At 52.6% G+C, this 17,124-nt stretch overlaps 1 protein-coding gene across 3 annotated transcripts in view; it reads left to right on the forward strand.

Annotated features, from left to right (window-relative positions):
• Positions 1–17,124, forward strand: part of Abtb3 (ankyrin repeat and BTB domain containing 3) — a 268,246-nt gene that overhangs the window by 153,097 nt on the left and 98,025 nt on the right. For all 3 annotated transcript variants that reach the window (XM_047551618.1, XM_047551620.1, XM_047551619.1), the window contains exon 2: positions 6,176–6,325. In XM_047551618.1, coding sequence (XP_047407574.1) covers positions 6,176–6,325 — 150 coding nt within the window. The remainder of the gene's footprint in view (positions 1–6,175; positions 6,326–17,124) is intronic.

Here is a 17,124-nt window from a genome sequence, read left to right on the forward strand (position 1 = left end):
ACCCAGGAAGCACCCCTGAGGCTCCTCAGGCCGCACAGTGAGACTCCACAGGACGCACAAGCACCTCTGCTCTGCACTTTCCTCCAGGTACTTCCCTGATGGTGGCCTGGATCCCCAGCCACCCAGGAGCTTGGAGGACAGGCGTGTCCCATGGGCTCTGTCCACGTGTGTGGCTGAGTGAGGGAAGCCCAGGCACCTTCCTGCTCTTTCCGAAGGTCAGCACGCTATTCCTCCTGTGTGCTTCAGCTCCACCTCTGCCCTCGAGCCCGATTCTGGAAATGCCCCTCTGTTCTTCCTCCAGCTCTCTTCTTTTGGTGGTTCAGCATGAAACTCCCCAAGAACATTCCTGGCACATAATTTGTTTGGGGGGAAACACAGTCTGGGCGCATCCTAATTGGAGTAGTCTTGCTTCTCATAGACAAATGGGTTCGCCAAGTCACCCTGAATTTATTTCTTGCTGCCAAGTCTCTTAAAATAGAAAGGGGTTTCCAAGGGAGTCGTGCAAGCATTTTAAAAAACTGATAATTTCCTATCTTGTTTCTTAATAAATTTAACAGTAAAAGAAGGCCTTCTGGCACTGTCTGGGTTATTGAATTCCTAAATCTTGAGCTTCAGAGAACTTCATTTACTCAGATTATTAGCAAACATTTATCGACCCCCTTCTCTGTGCCAGGTTGTCTATATATATAGCCTCCCAGCCACGCCAGGAGGCAGATAGCAACCACTTATAGAGGGAGGATGGGGCTCAGAGCAGCCAAGTCAAAGCCCTGGACGCCCCGCTGGAAGAAGGCGAGGGGGCGTCTGCACCTGGCCAGCTGGTCCTTTGCCTATTCAAGGGCTGCTCTGTGTCCAGATTGAGCCTCATCCAGCGACCGGATGGGAGGATGCCGCACCCAACTGCTGCTTCCTGGTTGCTACAGGTGACACGGGTGCTGAACCCTCCCCTTTAAATTTTGCGGGATCTTAACGGAAGACCAAGTAGCGCGTGGCAGGCAGGACTTAATGGAGTCTGTTCTCTTGCAGCCAGAGACAGACACCGCAGAGCCCAAACCTGGGTCCAGAGTACCAAGGCTCACGTGGTCAGCCCTCCCAGCACAGGATGACACCGTCACCTCCTGATTCTACCCCTTCCCGTTGCTACACCTCAACCCCCTTCGCGCGCACACACACACACACACACACACACACACACACGGACAGGTAAACCGTTGGTTGCTTACAGTAAGTGCCAGGACAGGCATAAACATTTGTAAATAATATGTAATAATAAAATATCAAGTGGAGGCAAATGCTGTGAATAGAAAATGAGATGAAGTGCTATCATCAGAATTCCACTCAGGTAATTTGAACACAGAGATTTGTTCTCATCTTTTACCTTTTACTGTCTCCCCAAAATATTTGGTTCCCTACCCTTTAGTGCGGCTGGGAGGATTAAAATCAAATCAAATTGAAATGTGTAAAGCATTCGCCACGGTGACCGGCTCAATAGAAGTTAGGGGTCTCCACCTCCTCCATCACCACGGTCGATGTCATTGCAGAGGGTCCAGCAGATGGATGCTGTTGGCTGTCCTGCTTGGTTTTCTTCTTAAGGGCATTTGGCATCCCTGTCCCCCAGGACCAGTAGACTGGAGAGAGAGGGCAGGGCATTAAATTGGCCAGGGGGGCCATCCTGTGCTCAGGGGGAGGGGGGAGACGGGAGGAGAAAGGACATCAGGACAGCAGACCAGGTGTGGTTTGTCTCGGGTCCCACCCAAAGCGGTGGTCCTTGTGTTTTAGGTTCTGAATGACCTCCCCGAAAATTGTCATGTGCCTAGTTGCATGAGATTTTGGAAAGATGACCTGCAAAGCTGTTTGAATCCAGATTTTAAATGCAAAAAGCTGCACATCTGTGGGAACAGGGTAGGTGTAGGCCGAGGCTTTAAGTTTAATCATCACAACAAACCCAGGGAGGTGGATCCTTTAACCCCTCCCTGCAGGTAGCAAAGCTGACTGGAGGGGGAGGAAGAGGAAGTTGTTATCTGGGTTGAGAAGGGGCCATAGCAGGATGGGTGCTCAGCTCAGTCAAGGTCAAAGTCATGGTCATACCCAGCCCCCTTTCCCCTGCTGCACAGCCTTTTGTGGGTGAAAATGTAGGTGCTCAGAGGCACAGCTGGTCATTCTTCCGGACCTGTGATAGATGCTGTCGAGAATTGGAATCAACTCTCTCTTTAGTCAAATGCTCGACACACCTGGATTAATAGGATTTCAGGGAGAAATGACTTTGCAAGCTCCCTGGATCCTGGTTTTAGACCCAAAGTCATATTTGAGCCTCAGCTGCCTCTGTCTTTAAACCTAGGTCTTAATCACCAGGGCATGGCTGTCCCTGGCTGCCAAAATGGGAATTGATGAGCAGCCCAAAGCTCAGGCCTGCTTCTGACACTGAAATATGACACCAGGCCTTCCCATTCACCTAGAGGGTTTTTTTCACAAAAAAAAAAAAAAAAAAAAAAAAGAATAAATGACTCCAGCTGATGTGTAGACACCATATAGAGTCCTCAAAAAGAAGAGAAACCCCTTGTATATAATCTTTGCATAGTAGATCAAGTTTAGATTTCCCAAATCTCTGTAATGTAGATCTTGAAGCTTCTTTGAATAATTATATTCTCAAATTTAAATAGCATAGCCCTTAGTCCTCCTTAGAGGAATAAGTTGGAATAAGAGGAATAAGTTGGAATAAGAAGAATAAGTTGCGAGGGAAATTGTTTATCCGTGTGCTAAACCATAAAGTAGTCCAAAACTGGGCTTGCACACATTGGCTGATTTCATCTCAGTTAACATATGTGAATAACCTACTTTTTGCTGAGCACAAGCAGAATCCTCTCATGTCTCATTTATTTCCCTTGCCCTACCCCACCCCTGCAGCCTGGGAGAAAGACAGGCCATTACCAATAGCCCCATTTCACAGCAGAGGATACTGAGCTCTGCCCGGAGAGCTTCCCTGAGCTTCCCAGAGTCAACACAGGAAGGGACAGAGTGGGACTGAAGCTTTGGGTTTCGGACTCCAAGTCGCATTTGTGTCTCATCCAACGTATGAAGCAACATCACAACTTCCCGCAAACAATGCAAATATTGAGAAAGCGATTCTTTGAGAACACGTGAGTCATGTGTCCCATTAATCCCCAGCTGCCTCCTGGGGCTCCTTTGCTGACTCTCTGACACGCCTTTTCCCTAACGTGGAGGGCCTTGTTACCCTGAAACTTGGGTCACTTGCCATGGGTGACGGCGATCCTGCGCTTGGGGCAGTGAGTTCCTCAGGGGCGGAAGCCCCTGAATTGGAGTTAGAGAACTCAGGGGTGTCAGGTGAGGGCCTGGCCCACCATCCATTGCCATGGCAACGGCTGCTTGGCCTGGCCTCTGACTGCATGTCTCAGCAGGTGAACACACAGGCGGTGACTGGGAGCAGCCCTGCCTGGGGCCACGGGGAGGATGACAGGGCTGAGGGAGTGGCAGGGTGGCCTTGCGAGGTGAGGTGGGCGTTTCTGTGAAGGGCTCGTCTTCCCTGAAAGCAGCCCCAGCCTGTGTCCAGTCAGCGGGGAAACCGAACGGACCAGGTACTGCCAGGCTGCCCGCTGGCTCCAACAGTGATTTCCAAACTGCTTTTATGACCCATTAGCCGGTCCTGAAGTCATTGTGGGGGCTGCAGCCAGCCAGCGCATTTCATTGATAAGACAGGAGAAGAGGTCGGTAAGACGAAAAAGGGAAAAAGGGAAAAACTGAGGCTTTCTCACACGTACTAAGGGTCAGTGCTATTTTCCACAAAAATTTTTTCATGAAAATGTGTGTGTGTGTATGCATATGTGTGTGCGTGTGTGTACATGTGTGCATACATGTGTGTCTGTGTGTACGTGTGTGTGTCCGTGTGTGTGTGTCCGTGTGTGTGTGTGTATGTGTGTGTCTGTTTACTGGGCTGTGATAGAAAACATTCAGTCACATGCAGAAGTGTTTGAAAAGTAAATGGTTGGAGGAGAATCTTAGAAAGAAATCTAAACCTATTTCCCAGTGATACCATTAAAAAAATCTAATGTTCATTCGTATCTATCCATTATTATTAGTCATCAATATTATTCAGCCATAAAGAAGAATAAAATTATGGCATTTGCAGGTACATGGATGGAGCTGGAGAATATCATGCTAAGTGAAATAAGCCACTCTCAAAACACCAAAGGCCAAATGTTTTCCCTGATAGGTGGATGATGATACAAAATGGGGTGGGATGGTGCAGGGTGAGAGAAGAGTGGAGGAACTTTGGATTATGTAGAGCGAAATGAGAGGAGGGTGGGGTATGAAAGACGGTGGACTGAGACAGACAACATCACCCTGTGTACATGAGTGATACACAAATGGTGTGAATCTACATCGTGCACAACCACAGAAAGCAAAAGTTGTACCCCATTAGTGTACAATGAATCAAAATGCAGTCTGTAAAAATAAAATAATAATAATAGTAATAATAAATCACCCAGTACATGGCCTTTCCCACCGTCTCAGCCTCCCTTAGGGATGAAGCTAAACCATTGCAGACAAAGTAAGTGACTCCATTCAGCTGCCGCCACTGGTGGCCAGCAGGCCAGAAGAGCTGTGTGGCAGATCACCAGACAAGACGCCCACCTTCTAGAGCAGGGCCTTTCCCTCAGGGTGAAGAGTGAAGAGGGACCGCTGGCCTTTGCTTTCCACCTCCCCTGGCCCTGCCAGTTGGTTTAAATCAAGTGCCAAAGCATATCGATACTTAGGCCCGGTGGCTGTCTGTTGGCCTTCACCAGAGCAATGGAGACTAGCAACACATCAGCGTACTGACATGCTTAATTGGCAGTGCTGGTCTTAGGCGTTCATTGAGTTTATAAAGGCCTTGGTGTTTTGGGCTGGGGAGATAGAGCACTCAGTTGGTAGAGTGCTTGCCTTGCAAGCACAAGGCCCTGGGTTCGATCCCCAGCACCGCAAAAAAAAAAAAAAAAAAAAGACCTTGGTTTTCTGCTGCTTCTGCATCTCCAAACTGCTGCAGGGTTAGCAACTCAGTTCAACCAATGCTTCCTATTTACCAACCACGGCTGATTCTTTGGATCCCTGATAAGACAGCACCTCATTCCTAATTTGTCATAGAGTTTTATGGTCATGTACCTAACAGTATCTCTCCTTCACTCAGACTGGCACCCCTGAGAACAAAGATGACGTGTACTCTGCCCGTCTCTGTCCCTAAGGCAGCGCAGTGTCAGCCTTATTCATCGTGTCCTCTGTGACTGGTGCTTAGTAACGGTATCTGTTAGCTTTCACCATAACAATGGTGAGTAAGAAAGAGCCCCTGTCTCAGTGGCATCTGGGGCAGCTCGAAGCCGCCAGTCACTCCTGGATCTCCTGCATGTATCTCTCGCTCTCAGACCAGCAGGCTAGTCAGGGCATGTGTTCTCAGGGCAAAGGCAGAAAGAAAGTAGAGAGAGTGCTTTTTTGGGCCTTTGAGTCCATCAATCAAGGAGTCAAGGCCGAAGGTCAAGGAGCAAGAAGCACAGGCTTCCTTGGGGTAGCAAAGGAAGAGGGAATATTTGAGGAATCTACGCAAGCAAGACCTCGGGTTCTCGATAAGTATTTAGAGAATGGGAAAGAAGGGAAGAGTCTCGGGATTTCCAGGGGTGTTCACAGTACAGGTTACCAAAGTTCCCGGGACTTTTCTGCCTCCCAACATAGAGTCTGCAGTGAGAGCCAGAAGCCCGTCCATGGACCACAGCCCAGCCACCCAGTTACGTTTGCTGGGCAAACCCTCAGAGGCCACTGCCAGCAGTGACTGCCCCCAGGATGCTCAGGGTCTGCAGCTCCCTCTGGGACGGAGGACGGGGGCAGCGACCTTGGAGTTCACAGGCAGCATCTCCAAGTGGACGGAATCCCTTCCAGGCGCCTGGGGAGGGTTCCATTTCTTGGAAATGTGGGCCTCAAGTCCCATGTCCACCTGGTTGTTAAGATCAGTCGTCAGGCCTTTGAGGGGATCTTTGAAACCAGCTGGACGCCACGTCTAAAAGGGTCCCGGGCACGGGTTCCCTTGTTGGCTTGCTCCTCAGTGTGACCCTATGGCAGCTGCAGTTCTGTCCCCTCCCCTGGTGACCTGAGGAGTAACCGCCGTCTTCCTTTCACTGTCTCCCTCTGGCTGCAGGGGTGCTGTGCCTGCCAGACAACCTGAACCTGCACAGAGACGCGCAGCGGCCCAGCAAGCCGGGGGGGCTGCCCGCCTTCAGCCAGTCGGAGCTGAGGACCATCGAGCAGTCCCTGCTGGCCACCCGCGTGGGCAGCATCGCCGAGCTGAGTAAGTGACGCCGCCACCACGTTCCCTCCCCGTGCCCAGCGGACGCGCCGTTCACCATGCCCACCCCTTGGGGCGTTCGCTGCTTTGTGACCAGGACTGTTACTGAGTGCCTGCTGTGTGCACAAGATGATATTAAAGCAGTGGGAAGGGGAGGTTCCTGGAGCCGGGGGCCTGGGGAGCTGACCGCTAGTCGAGGTCGAGTTGCTGACCTCTGAGCCTCATTTCCCTTTTCTATAAAATACAAGAAATAATGGTTCCCAGCCTGGAGTTTGCAGTGGCGATGCTGTGAATGGAAGCCCATCGGGCACCTGGCACGGGCCCGGGCACGCAGGCGCATGGGGGTCTCTGCTGGGGCCGCTCACTGTCCATCCCCACGCTGGATCCTTGAAGCACATGTCAGATGACTCCTCTCTGTTCCGAGTCCTGCACGGACCCCTCTGACCCAGAGGAAAAGCCAAAGGCTGCAGGATGGCTCTCAGCGTCCCTCTCACACACACACACCCCCCTCTACTGTTTCTCTGGCACCTTCTTGTCCTTGAACATCGCAGGCACAGCTGGGGACCTGTGCACCTGTGTCCCTCGGCCTGACGCGCCCCTCCAGACAGCCACTACTGGCTCCCTCGTGACCCTCCAGTTCCACCCAAGTGTTGGCTCCTCAGTGAGGCAGCCCTGGCCACCCCATTTAAAACTGTAACCCCGAGGGCTCAGGCTGACACAGCCAAAGGCCACCACAGGCAGCTGGCCCAGAAATGTCTACCTCCCACAGTTCTGGAGGCTCCAAGTTCAAGGTCAAGGAGGGGAGCAGTCAGCTCCCGGTGAGGGCCTGCAGGTGGCCGCCTTCTCATATGGCAGGAAGGGGCACAGAGGGGAAGGAGGAGTCTGCCTCTTCTTATAAGACCACTCACCCCACCTGGGCCCCACCCTCACCTTGTGTCCATCACACGGGCTGAGGCCTCAGCAGGAATTCAGGGAGGACACACACGCCGTCACAGCCACCCTGTCCCCCTTCCCTGCTGAACTGTTGTGGTCAGCAGTTGCCATCTGGTGACAGTTTATATATTCTTCGGGGTTGAATGAGACTCTATTCACTGAGACACAGAGGTTCACCTCTGTAGGCAAGTCTCTCGTTTTTCCTGTGTTTTGTGCAACCATGGCCAACGTCAGTTTAGGACATTTGCATCACCGAACCAGAATCCCAGTCCCCAAGGGTGGTCACTCACGTCCCCTCTCCTAGGCACACTGTGTATTTTACTTTCTTGTTTTTAATCATCTCTTACTTGCAGCCTCTGTTCTCCCTAACAGTAGGAGCATTTGATGTATTCACTGATACAACACCAGCACCAAGAATACTATCCGGCACATAGTAGGCCTTCAGGAAGCCTGAAGCAAAGAGGGAGGGAAGAAGGAAGGAAGGAAGGAAGGAAGGAAGGAAGCAAGGAAGGAAGGAAGGAAGGAAAGAAGGGCGAGCTGACCAGAAAAATAGAAAACAGAGACAGAAAGGTAGAAAGAAGGAAGGAACAGCCAAGGCTGAGGTGTCCCAAGTTCAAGGAATAATCTGTCATGCTTGTGCACCAATTCAGGGTTGTGCTAAGTCTGACCAACCAGAGGAAAATGGCACTGTATCTACTTATGATCCAATTGATCGCCAAAAGGAATTTGCTATTTCAGCTCCTGATGGAATCAGAGCAGTGATCTCAGAAATGGTGGAATTAGGCTAAAGCTGGGTTGGTACTGCAACTCCAGCAAATCCTGAACTACGATGAGATTCAGGGCCCAGGGCCCAGGGGAATTCCCTGCCCACCCAGGACAGCAGCTTCCACAGGCCATGGCCTGCCCCTCTAGCGAGGGGCGTCCACTGCAGACCCTGAAGCCACGAGCTGCCTCCCTCCCGTCACAGGTGGTCCAGCTGTCAGAAATGCGATTGCTCAGACATTGGGGCTGCATACCCCCTTGGAATCTGGTAAAGCCAGGGACCCTGACTCAGAATATCTTTAAATGCACACTATACATAGGATTACAAAGGAGGCCAGGGTTAAAATTCAGTTATCCCAATTTCTTAAATCTCTAGTGTGGTAGTCATGCTGGGCTTTGATTGACATGTGAAGTCACAAGCGGTGGCGCAGGTCTGATGACCCCATGGGTTTGAGGCGCCGATGTGTGTGGATGCCATTCTGAGGTATCCACAAGCGGACTGGGAAGAGGGAACCTCTGCCCCCAGGGTGTGCGGATGCCGTGTCCCATCCGCACCTGGGAGACATTGCTAGAAGAGGAAAGGCCGCCCATCTGGGGCTTCGCTCATTTCCAGGACGTGACCATGACCCTGGAAGTGTAGAATCTGGCTGCAGACTTGGGACTTGGCTGCGTGGGTGTTGCCAGGGATGAGGCCCCTGTACCAGGTGGCCCCCGACACTGCCCCCACCCCCGTGTGTCAAAGGTTGGTCCTGGGATAGCTCAAAGACCCCTCCCGGCCTCAGGCACCCGAGGGACCCTGCCTAATTCTGGTGCCTTCCTCAAAGAAAGGACCTGCTGACCCAACCTGCACTCCCCTGAGCAGGCGGCCCGCAGGCCCGACCCGCTGCCTGAATTGTCTTTAGGGATAACTTGCTCTGTAAATCAAACCCCGCCATCATGGAGTGTTGACTCTCACGTGGGAGTCGCGGGCTCGCAGGTGGGTGTTGTCAGTTGTGACTGGGTTCCCTACATTCGTCAGGTCAGCCCGGAGGACGTGTGCAGAAGCACCAGGGTAAGCCGTCGGGTGGACGGAAGGGGATCGCCTGGCCTCCTTCCGGATCTGCCTGTAGTCTGGACTGGCTGGCTCTGTGGTCCGAGTCACACAGACTTGCTCTCTGTGTACCGAGAGCTGTTCTTCATATGCAAAGGCGACCCTGCTGGGCCGGGTGCAGAAGCCACAGCCCAGGTGAGGTGGGGAAGGGTCTTCAGCAGGAAACCTCGCCTGCCAGGGTCCAGAGCAGACCCCTTCTCAACAGGTGACCAGCGGGTGGTGTCCACTGAACTCGGGCACCTTGATAAGGCCTCGCGGCAACGGCCCCTGTGTTCTCCTTATCCCATAAGGGGCGGAGGGAGGTCCAGCAGATGCCTCCACTCGACCCCGACCATCAGGGTATGGGCAGGGGCTGTGCCCGTCCACCTGGGGGACCTGCCATTCACTCCATAGGGGGCCTGGTGGATTCCGAGCTCTGATCTAAACTGGAGATGGGACCGTTCCCAAGGGATAGGGGACCCAGCCCTGCATGGGCTCTCTCCTGTAACCCCTGCCCAGGGCACTCTGATGACCCGGGACGGCCTTGATCCAGCGGAACGCAGTCACCTCCCTTTACCCAGGCTGCTTTGGTGCTGCCATTTGGATCTGAATGTCCCCTGGAGGCTCCTGCCCTGAAGCTTTCGTCTCCAGCCTGTGGCCTCCTTCAGCTGAGCAGCCTCCTCCACCCCAGGCTCCTGCTGTGACTCTCTGTGCACCACAGGCCCCAACCAGCGGTGCCAAGCGACCGTGAACAGAAACTCTGAGACTCAAGCCAAAATAAATCCTTTCTCCCGATAAGCTGATTATCTCAGGGATTTTGTCACCGTGATGGAAAGCTGACCGACATCCCCAGCTTGGGGTGACAGTATTTCCACGTCTGGGACACTCCCTGGGTGCCATCCCAGATAGCCTTATTCCCGTTGCACGGATGGGAAAAACTGAAACTTAGGAAAGGTCCGCGCCTTGCCCGAGGCTCCCCGGCCAGGAAGTGGCAGTCCTGACTCATCTTCTCTGTTGCCTCTGCCCTGCGATGCCCAAAGCCACTTTGCATTCTGAGCGCCCCGCGCATCAGCCGCAGCTTGGGCAGCAGCGCTGAATGTCAAGTGAGTGACCTGAAGCGAACTCGTCTAAGGACCCGCCCCAGGAGGTGCGCCCGGTGAGCGGGACTCAGGCGAAACCCGTCGGAGGAAAGGTTTTCCACTGGGCTTTGGAACTCGGGACCTCAGCACGTTCTAAAACGTGGAGGGGACGCTCCATCGGGACACCAGGAGGTCCCCGATGGACACGGCCTGGGAGTCGCGTGCCCTGAACCCTGGGAGCTTCATGAGGTGCTGGACCTCACGGTTGCCCTCAGCATCTGCTGGGCAGTGCTGACCTCCGTCCCTGAACCCAGGAGCAAGGCTGGAGCGGGCAGGGGGCCCTGTTTCCCAGCCAGGCCACGCAGAAGCAGGGGACCTGGCTCCGCTCGCTTTGGGACGAGCTCATCCCGACCTTCGGTCCCCTCCACCTCTGTTTCTGTGTCCCTGAGACCTCGTCTTGGCTGTTCTGCCTGTCACCCCAGTCTCGCCCCAAGCGCCCAGTTGAGCCCTCGTCTGAAAGCCGTTATCACAGCGTTTGCTTCTGCTGTTCCGATAAGTGAGAGTTGCGTGGTGAAGTGTCCCTCGCTAATGTCTTGCCACTGCAGTGTGAACCCGGAGCCCCTCAGTCAGGCAGTCAAAACAGGGCCATTAACTTACACCTGAAATAAGAGGTTTCCAGGTTGTCTCAGTGTCTCTCAGGGGACAAAAACCACTACCTAGAAACAGTCCTTCTAGCTCAGATGAGGGGTTCTCTCTGCATGTTTGAAATGTGGGCGGGCCCTTTGCAGAGTCCTGCTGCCTCTGGCCCTGGGTGTACCTGTGACCTTCTCAGGCGGCAAGGTGGTCACTGGCCTCTTGGTGATTCTTGAATTTGTACTCATGCTTCTACCACAGGGCCTTGGCACCCGCTGCTCCCCATTCCTGGAAAGCCTTCCTCTGATACGCACAAGGTTCCTCCCTCACTTCATCCAAATCTCAACCAAAATGTCACTTCAGAGAGGCATTCCGGTGACCACACCACCCACTAACCCCTCCGCATCCATCTCTGTACCTTCTTCCTGCTTTAATTTTCTTCTTAGCACCCGTGACCACCCTGATACACTATGTATTTGATTATTTTCTGAGTCCCCCCACCAGACTGTAGCCCCAATGCCTAGAACAATGCCTGGCACACAGTAGGACTCAATATATATTTGGCAAATGACTGAATGAGTGAATGGATGGCCAGCTTCCCACTGAATCCAAAGATCGATTCTGCTGTTCCACATCTGCTCCTCCATCCCTCCTTCTCCATGGGAACAAATTTCTCATCATTTGGTACCTAATGACCTGGATTATACATAGTACTATCTCTTCCTTCCTTCTTTTTCTTTTTCAAGGGGAAAGATTTGAATGAGGCAAGCTGAACAGTATTTTATGACTCTGGAGAACATCTCAGTGCTCACCTGTGCTGTGTGACTTGGGGCAAGTGACTTGATCACTCTGATCCTCAGTGTTACCTCTGTGAAAAGAGGGTGGCCATACTTGCCTGGTCCAGGATATGGGAGGTCTGAGGAACATATTACATTAGGTGTGGTTAACCGGAGTGAAATGAAGATTTGGGAAGGAAGTGAAGGTGACGTCTCAGCATGGGTTGGGGCAGAAGGAACCCCCTTTGAAAGGCGTGAGCCTTTGCCCAGGGCAATCACACTGGCACACAGGAGTGCCAGCCTCTTGGGGGCTGCTCAGAGTAGCATCAGGGATGATCACAGGTGACACACAGAACACTTTTTAATTTTTATTGCTATGTATATTTTATAAGTACTAGAAAAATATTGGTTTTCCATTTGTGGCCCTGATAGGAAGTTTCCTGTGTAAATAAATTCATTCATGTGAATGAATGAACCAATTTAAAGCAAAATATTAAGTAAATAAATTGTATGAGCCACACACAGGAGCGATATCCGTGGTGAGTCCCAAGAGGCTGACTTTGGGAAACATGATTATCAGTAGACTGATTTCCAAGTAGGCTCCTCGGCCCAAATTCCACCTTCCCAAGCTCAGAGAAGCGAGTGACGAATGGATTTGTTGTTTGGAGCCCATGAAGCTGGCAGAGGAGCCAGCAGACAGCACATGGAGAGAGCAGGGTTTGAAGTGGAGTGAGTGATGGTAGCAGGCCCTCTGCCAGCCCGTCTCCCACGGCCAGTCCTGCTAGGAGATAGCCTCGGGGTCTCTGACCTAGTCCTCTGCTGCTGCTGATGGTGGTGGTGATTATCAGGGAAATGACAGTGATGGTAGTGATGGAGATGGTGGTGATGGTGGTGATGGTGGTGATGATGGAGATGATGATGGTGATGGTGATGATGGTGGTGATGGTGATGATGGAGATGGTGGTGATGATGGACATGATGGAGATGATGGTGATGGTGGTGATGGTGATGGTGGTGATGGTGATGATGGTGATGATGGAGATGATGGTGATGATGGACATGATAGAGATGATGGTGGTGATGGTGGAGATGGTGGTGATGATGGTGATGGTGGAGATGATGGAGATGATGGAGATGATAGTGGTGATGATGGAGATGGTGGTGATGATGGAGATAATGGAGATGACAGTGATGATGGAGATGATGGTAATGATGGAGATGATGGGATGAAGGTGATGATGGTGATGATGGAGATGATGGAGATGATGGTGATGATGATGATGGTGGTGGTGATGATGGAGATGGTGGAGATGATGGAGATGATGGTTATGATGGAGATGATGGTTATGATGGAGATGATGGAGATGATGGTTATGATGGAGATGATGGAGATGATGGTGATGATGATGATGGTGGTGATGATGGAGATGATGGAGATGATGGTGAAATGATAGGGATGATGGAAATGATGGTAATGTTGGAGATGACAGTGATGATGGTGATGATGGAGATGATGGAGGTGGTGGTGATGATGGAGATGATGGTGATGATGGTGATGATGGAGATGATGGTGAAATGATAGGGATGGTGGTGATGATGGAGATGATGGAGATGGTGGTGATGTTGGAGATGACAGTGATGATGGTGATGATGGTGATGATGGAGATGATGGTGCAATGATAGGGATGATGGAGATGATGGAGATGATGATGGTGATGATGATGATGGTGGTGATGATGGAGATGGTGGTGATGATGGAGATGATGGAGATGATGATGATGATGATGGTGGTGATGGTGGTGATGGAGATGATGGAGATGGTGGGGATGATGGAGATGATGGAGATGATGATGATGATGATGGTGGTGATGGTGGTGATGATGGAGATGATGGAGATGACGGTGGTGATGATGGTGGTGATGCCACATGATGATGATGATGGTGATGATTAAAGAGTAGTGCTGATACCGAGTAAGCATACACAGTGTACCAGACCACGTTCCAAGTGCTCTAAATGCCTTATTTGCTCCTCCTCATTTCAAACTGTGGAGTAAGTACTATTATCCCCGTTCTACAAACGCGCAAACCACAGTTGTGTACGTCATGGGTACTTGTCATTTATCCACCTAACAAATCCATTATGTCTTAATCATTCCTGCTTACAGAGAGGTTAAGTAACTCACCAAGTCACACAGCTAGATAGTGGCAAGCTGGAGGCTGAGACTCAGGCAATCTAACCCCATGCTGCCCTTTCCCGGGGCACGAGGCCCGGTCTCTGCCCTCGAGGCTCAGAACAGGAGGTGCAGATGGTAAACAGTGAAGTGCCACAGAATGAAGCAGGTACATCCCAGGCTCCATTGACTGGTGTTGCGGGTGTGTGGGTGAGGGGGGGGCTTGCTTCTGATCGGGGGCATCCTGGAGGGCTCCTTGGTCACAGCCATGGAGTCTTCAGTACCTGGAAGATGCAGGGAAGGACAATCCCGGTGCGAAAACAATCACAGAACCACGGCGTCTGCAATTGCAGGGGGAGCGAGAGGTGGCCTGAGGACCAGGAGAGGCCTTGGCCAACGGCAAAAGGCGCCACCAGCCAGGCCTCCCAGCCCCTGGGGATGCAAGGGGTGTTGGAGGGGCCCGGAATGCGGGCCCCCTTCTCTTCCCTACTCCTATTTTATTTTTCTTTTTCATGCTATTAAGTGGGAGCTTTGGAAAGAGAGAGGCAGAAAAATAAGGGTATTCTAGTCTGACCCTGGAAAGTAAATACCACCCGGGTAAGCTCGTTATTCTGATAATATAAACAGCACATGCAGAATTCAAAGTTCAGAGACTGCGGAAGAGTTGGCTGGGAATGTCACCCTTAATCCCCTCGGCAGAGAAGTCTTTGGTCAACATGTTGGTTTTTTCCCTTCCCGTTGCTTACTTTGAGCAGTTTTTAAAACCATAATCCTGATCACAGTGTTGGCCACTTTGGATTTTCCTTTTTCCATTAGCCATTTTAACATGAAGATTTTTTCTCATGCCGTTGCAGATAGGCATAAACATTTTTAAAGACTGCCGGGCTTTCTTTAGCTGTGCTTTTTATAGGGGGACATTCGTTTGTCAAATTTTGGATCCTGTAAATAGGGTTTGGGTGCAAATCCTTGTGAACGGAGATTTTGCTGCCTTTTGAATCCTCGCTCTGGGACACGTTCCCAGAAGTGGACTTACTGACCGAGGTCTTGGAGCATTGGTTAACACTTTGGCTATGTAATGCTCAGTCGCTCCGAGACGGATGGCCAGTTGGCCAGCTGCAGAGGGAAACCTTTCAAAGAGGGACCCAGATCCCCGTGGGGTGAAGACACACAGGCATTACAGCCAGATGGACCAGGACTCAGGACCTTGTCTTCCCCCCCATGCACCCTGTAACCTCAGTTTCCCTATCTGTGAAGCAGCGTTTCTCTCTTTGGGCCCTGTGGACATTCAGGGCTGCATTCCTTGGGATGACAGCCCTGTGCATTACAGGACATTTAAAGCATCCTGAAACTCCACCCACTGGGTGCCAGTGGCCTCCTGAACGTGGCAACCCAATGTGTCTCCAGTCTTCACCAAATGGCCCTGTGAGGCAAAAATCGGTTGAGGCCCACGGCTGCAAAATTGAAGTAGCATCGATGCACACCGTGCGCAGGGCCTTGAGGAGCACCACGAGGAGCACACGAGGGCAGACACGTGCGGCAGGTGCTCCCCGAGCCAGCACAGCCTTGGGCCTTAATGAATGGCCGCTGTTTCTATTGTTCATGATAATAGTGGCAGTAATGGCTTCCCACTGTTGGACACTGCAGAAAGGACACCTGGCAGGACAGCCCGGACCAACGAGGGCCAGTCCTGACTCTCGGAGCCGTGGTTCTGGAACCACGTTTCCAGCACTTTCCCGGAGCCCTCCTGCTGTTTAGGAACGACCCTGGCGCTCAGGTCTGTGGCCGGGAAGCCTTCCTGCCTTCCTCCCTCCGTCCTCCCTTGCTCTCTCCAGGATGTTTGCAGCACAGCTGTCCTCCTGGGGGACGGAGAGCGTTGAGCTGGGTCACTTCCTGGGGAGCCAAGCCCTTCCTGCTGTCCTCCCCTGGGGTGAGGCAAAGGCCACATCCCCCTCAGACCTGGCCAACCTCAGAGCCCCCCAGATCCTGCCAACTCACTGACATGCAGCCCCCTGCCCAGTGTTTGGGAGTCCCCAGGTGACAGAGGACTGTGTCCCCAGGCAAGATAGGCGACACAGGACAAAATCTCCCAGAAGTTTTCGAGAGTCCCCAGGCGACCAGTGACACATGGCTGCTATTTCTTCCTGCCGTGCTGCGGCTCAGAGCGGAGCTGCCCACAGCCCGGGGCCTTGGCCTCCCCTGAACCGCGTGGACCCCCACACGTCACTCCTGCCCATGGCCGGGGCCACCTTGAAGACCGTGACTCCAGGCCAGGGCAGTTCTGGAGACTCAGTCCCCCCTGCAGCTGCAGCACGGTCCGCGCGGCCCTTCCACGCTCTACACGGGACGCTGCCGGGAGGCGCCAGCGGACGTGCACAGAGCTCTTCCGCCACAACACCAGTGTCCCGAGGCTGCTGTGATCCCCCGAGGCCTCCATGAGTCGGTGCCAACCCCCCCCACGTGGAGACCCCTCCCTGCCCTTGTAGGTGGCCCGCTGTGCACTCGGGCCAGCGCAGCAGCGGGGACGCTCGGCTCTGCGTTCCACCAGGGCGGAGTGGCTCAGATTCCCTCTGCACTCGCTGTCCTCGCCGGGGAGGTGTCTGTGCCGTGAGGACACACGTTGTGGGGTTGTGTGGCCCTTGAATGGCAAAGTAGGTGCCAGGTTCTCAGAACTGCACCCCACACAGGAAGCACTGGGCATGTATTTGGTAACATCCACCATAGCCTCGTCCCGTGGTCCCCAAACCAAGCTGCCCGGGCTGCACCTATTCGGGGTTCGTGAGCAATGGCCATAACAGGCCAAGATGAAGAATGGGAACCTTTCAGTCTTCAGGGCAAAGCTCTGTCAGCCTTGCCGGGGGCTGGGTGGGCCATCTGGTCTGATAGACCAGGCTTCCTGGTCACCTCAGTGTGGATTTGCTCTGTAGAACACTAGTCTTCCATGTCTTCCTTCTGTAGCCCGTTGGGTCTTCCTGCCCATCTGCCTCTAAAGGAGACCGTCCCTTCCTGATTCTTCTTTTAATTTCTTGGGTGTGTTTTCCAGTTGTGGGAAATGGAGAGAGGAAAAGCAGGCTCTGGACTAGGCATGGTAAGGTTTGAAGAGGTGTCCAGAAGCAACCACCCTGTCTTCATTTGACTGGGGACGTTATCAAGAATAGAAATTGATTTCCTCAGAGTCATGGAGACCGAGGGAGTCCAAAATTAAGATGCCAGCAGGTTTGGTGTCATGACAGCTGGCTCTCTTTGCTTCCAAGATGGCGCCTTGTTGCTCTGTCCTCAGGCAGAAGGTGGAAGGATGAGAGAAGAGGGACTTCTGGCTCTGAAAAGCACCAAGAGAATTTGCCTCTTTTTCCACCTGGACCCTCGGCTGATTAGACAGAGC

The sequence above is a fragment of the Sciurus carolinensis genome, chromosome 4 (assembly GCF_902686445.1).
Source record: "Sciurus carolinensis chromosome 4, mSciCar1.2, whole genome shotgun sequence".
NCBI lineage: Eukaryota > Metazoa > Chordata > Mammalia > Rodentia > Sciuridae > Sciurus > Sciurus carolinensis.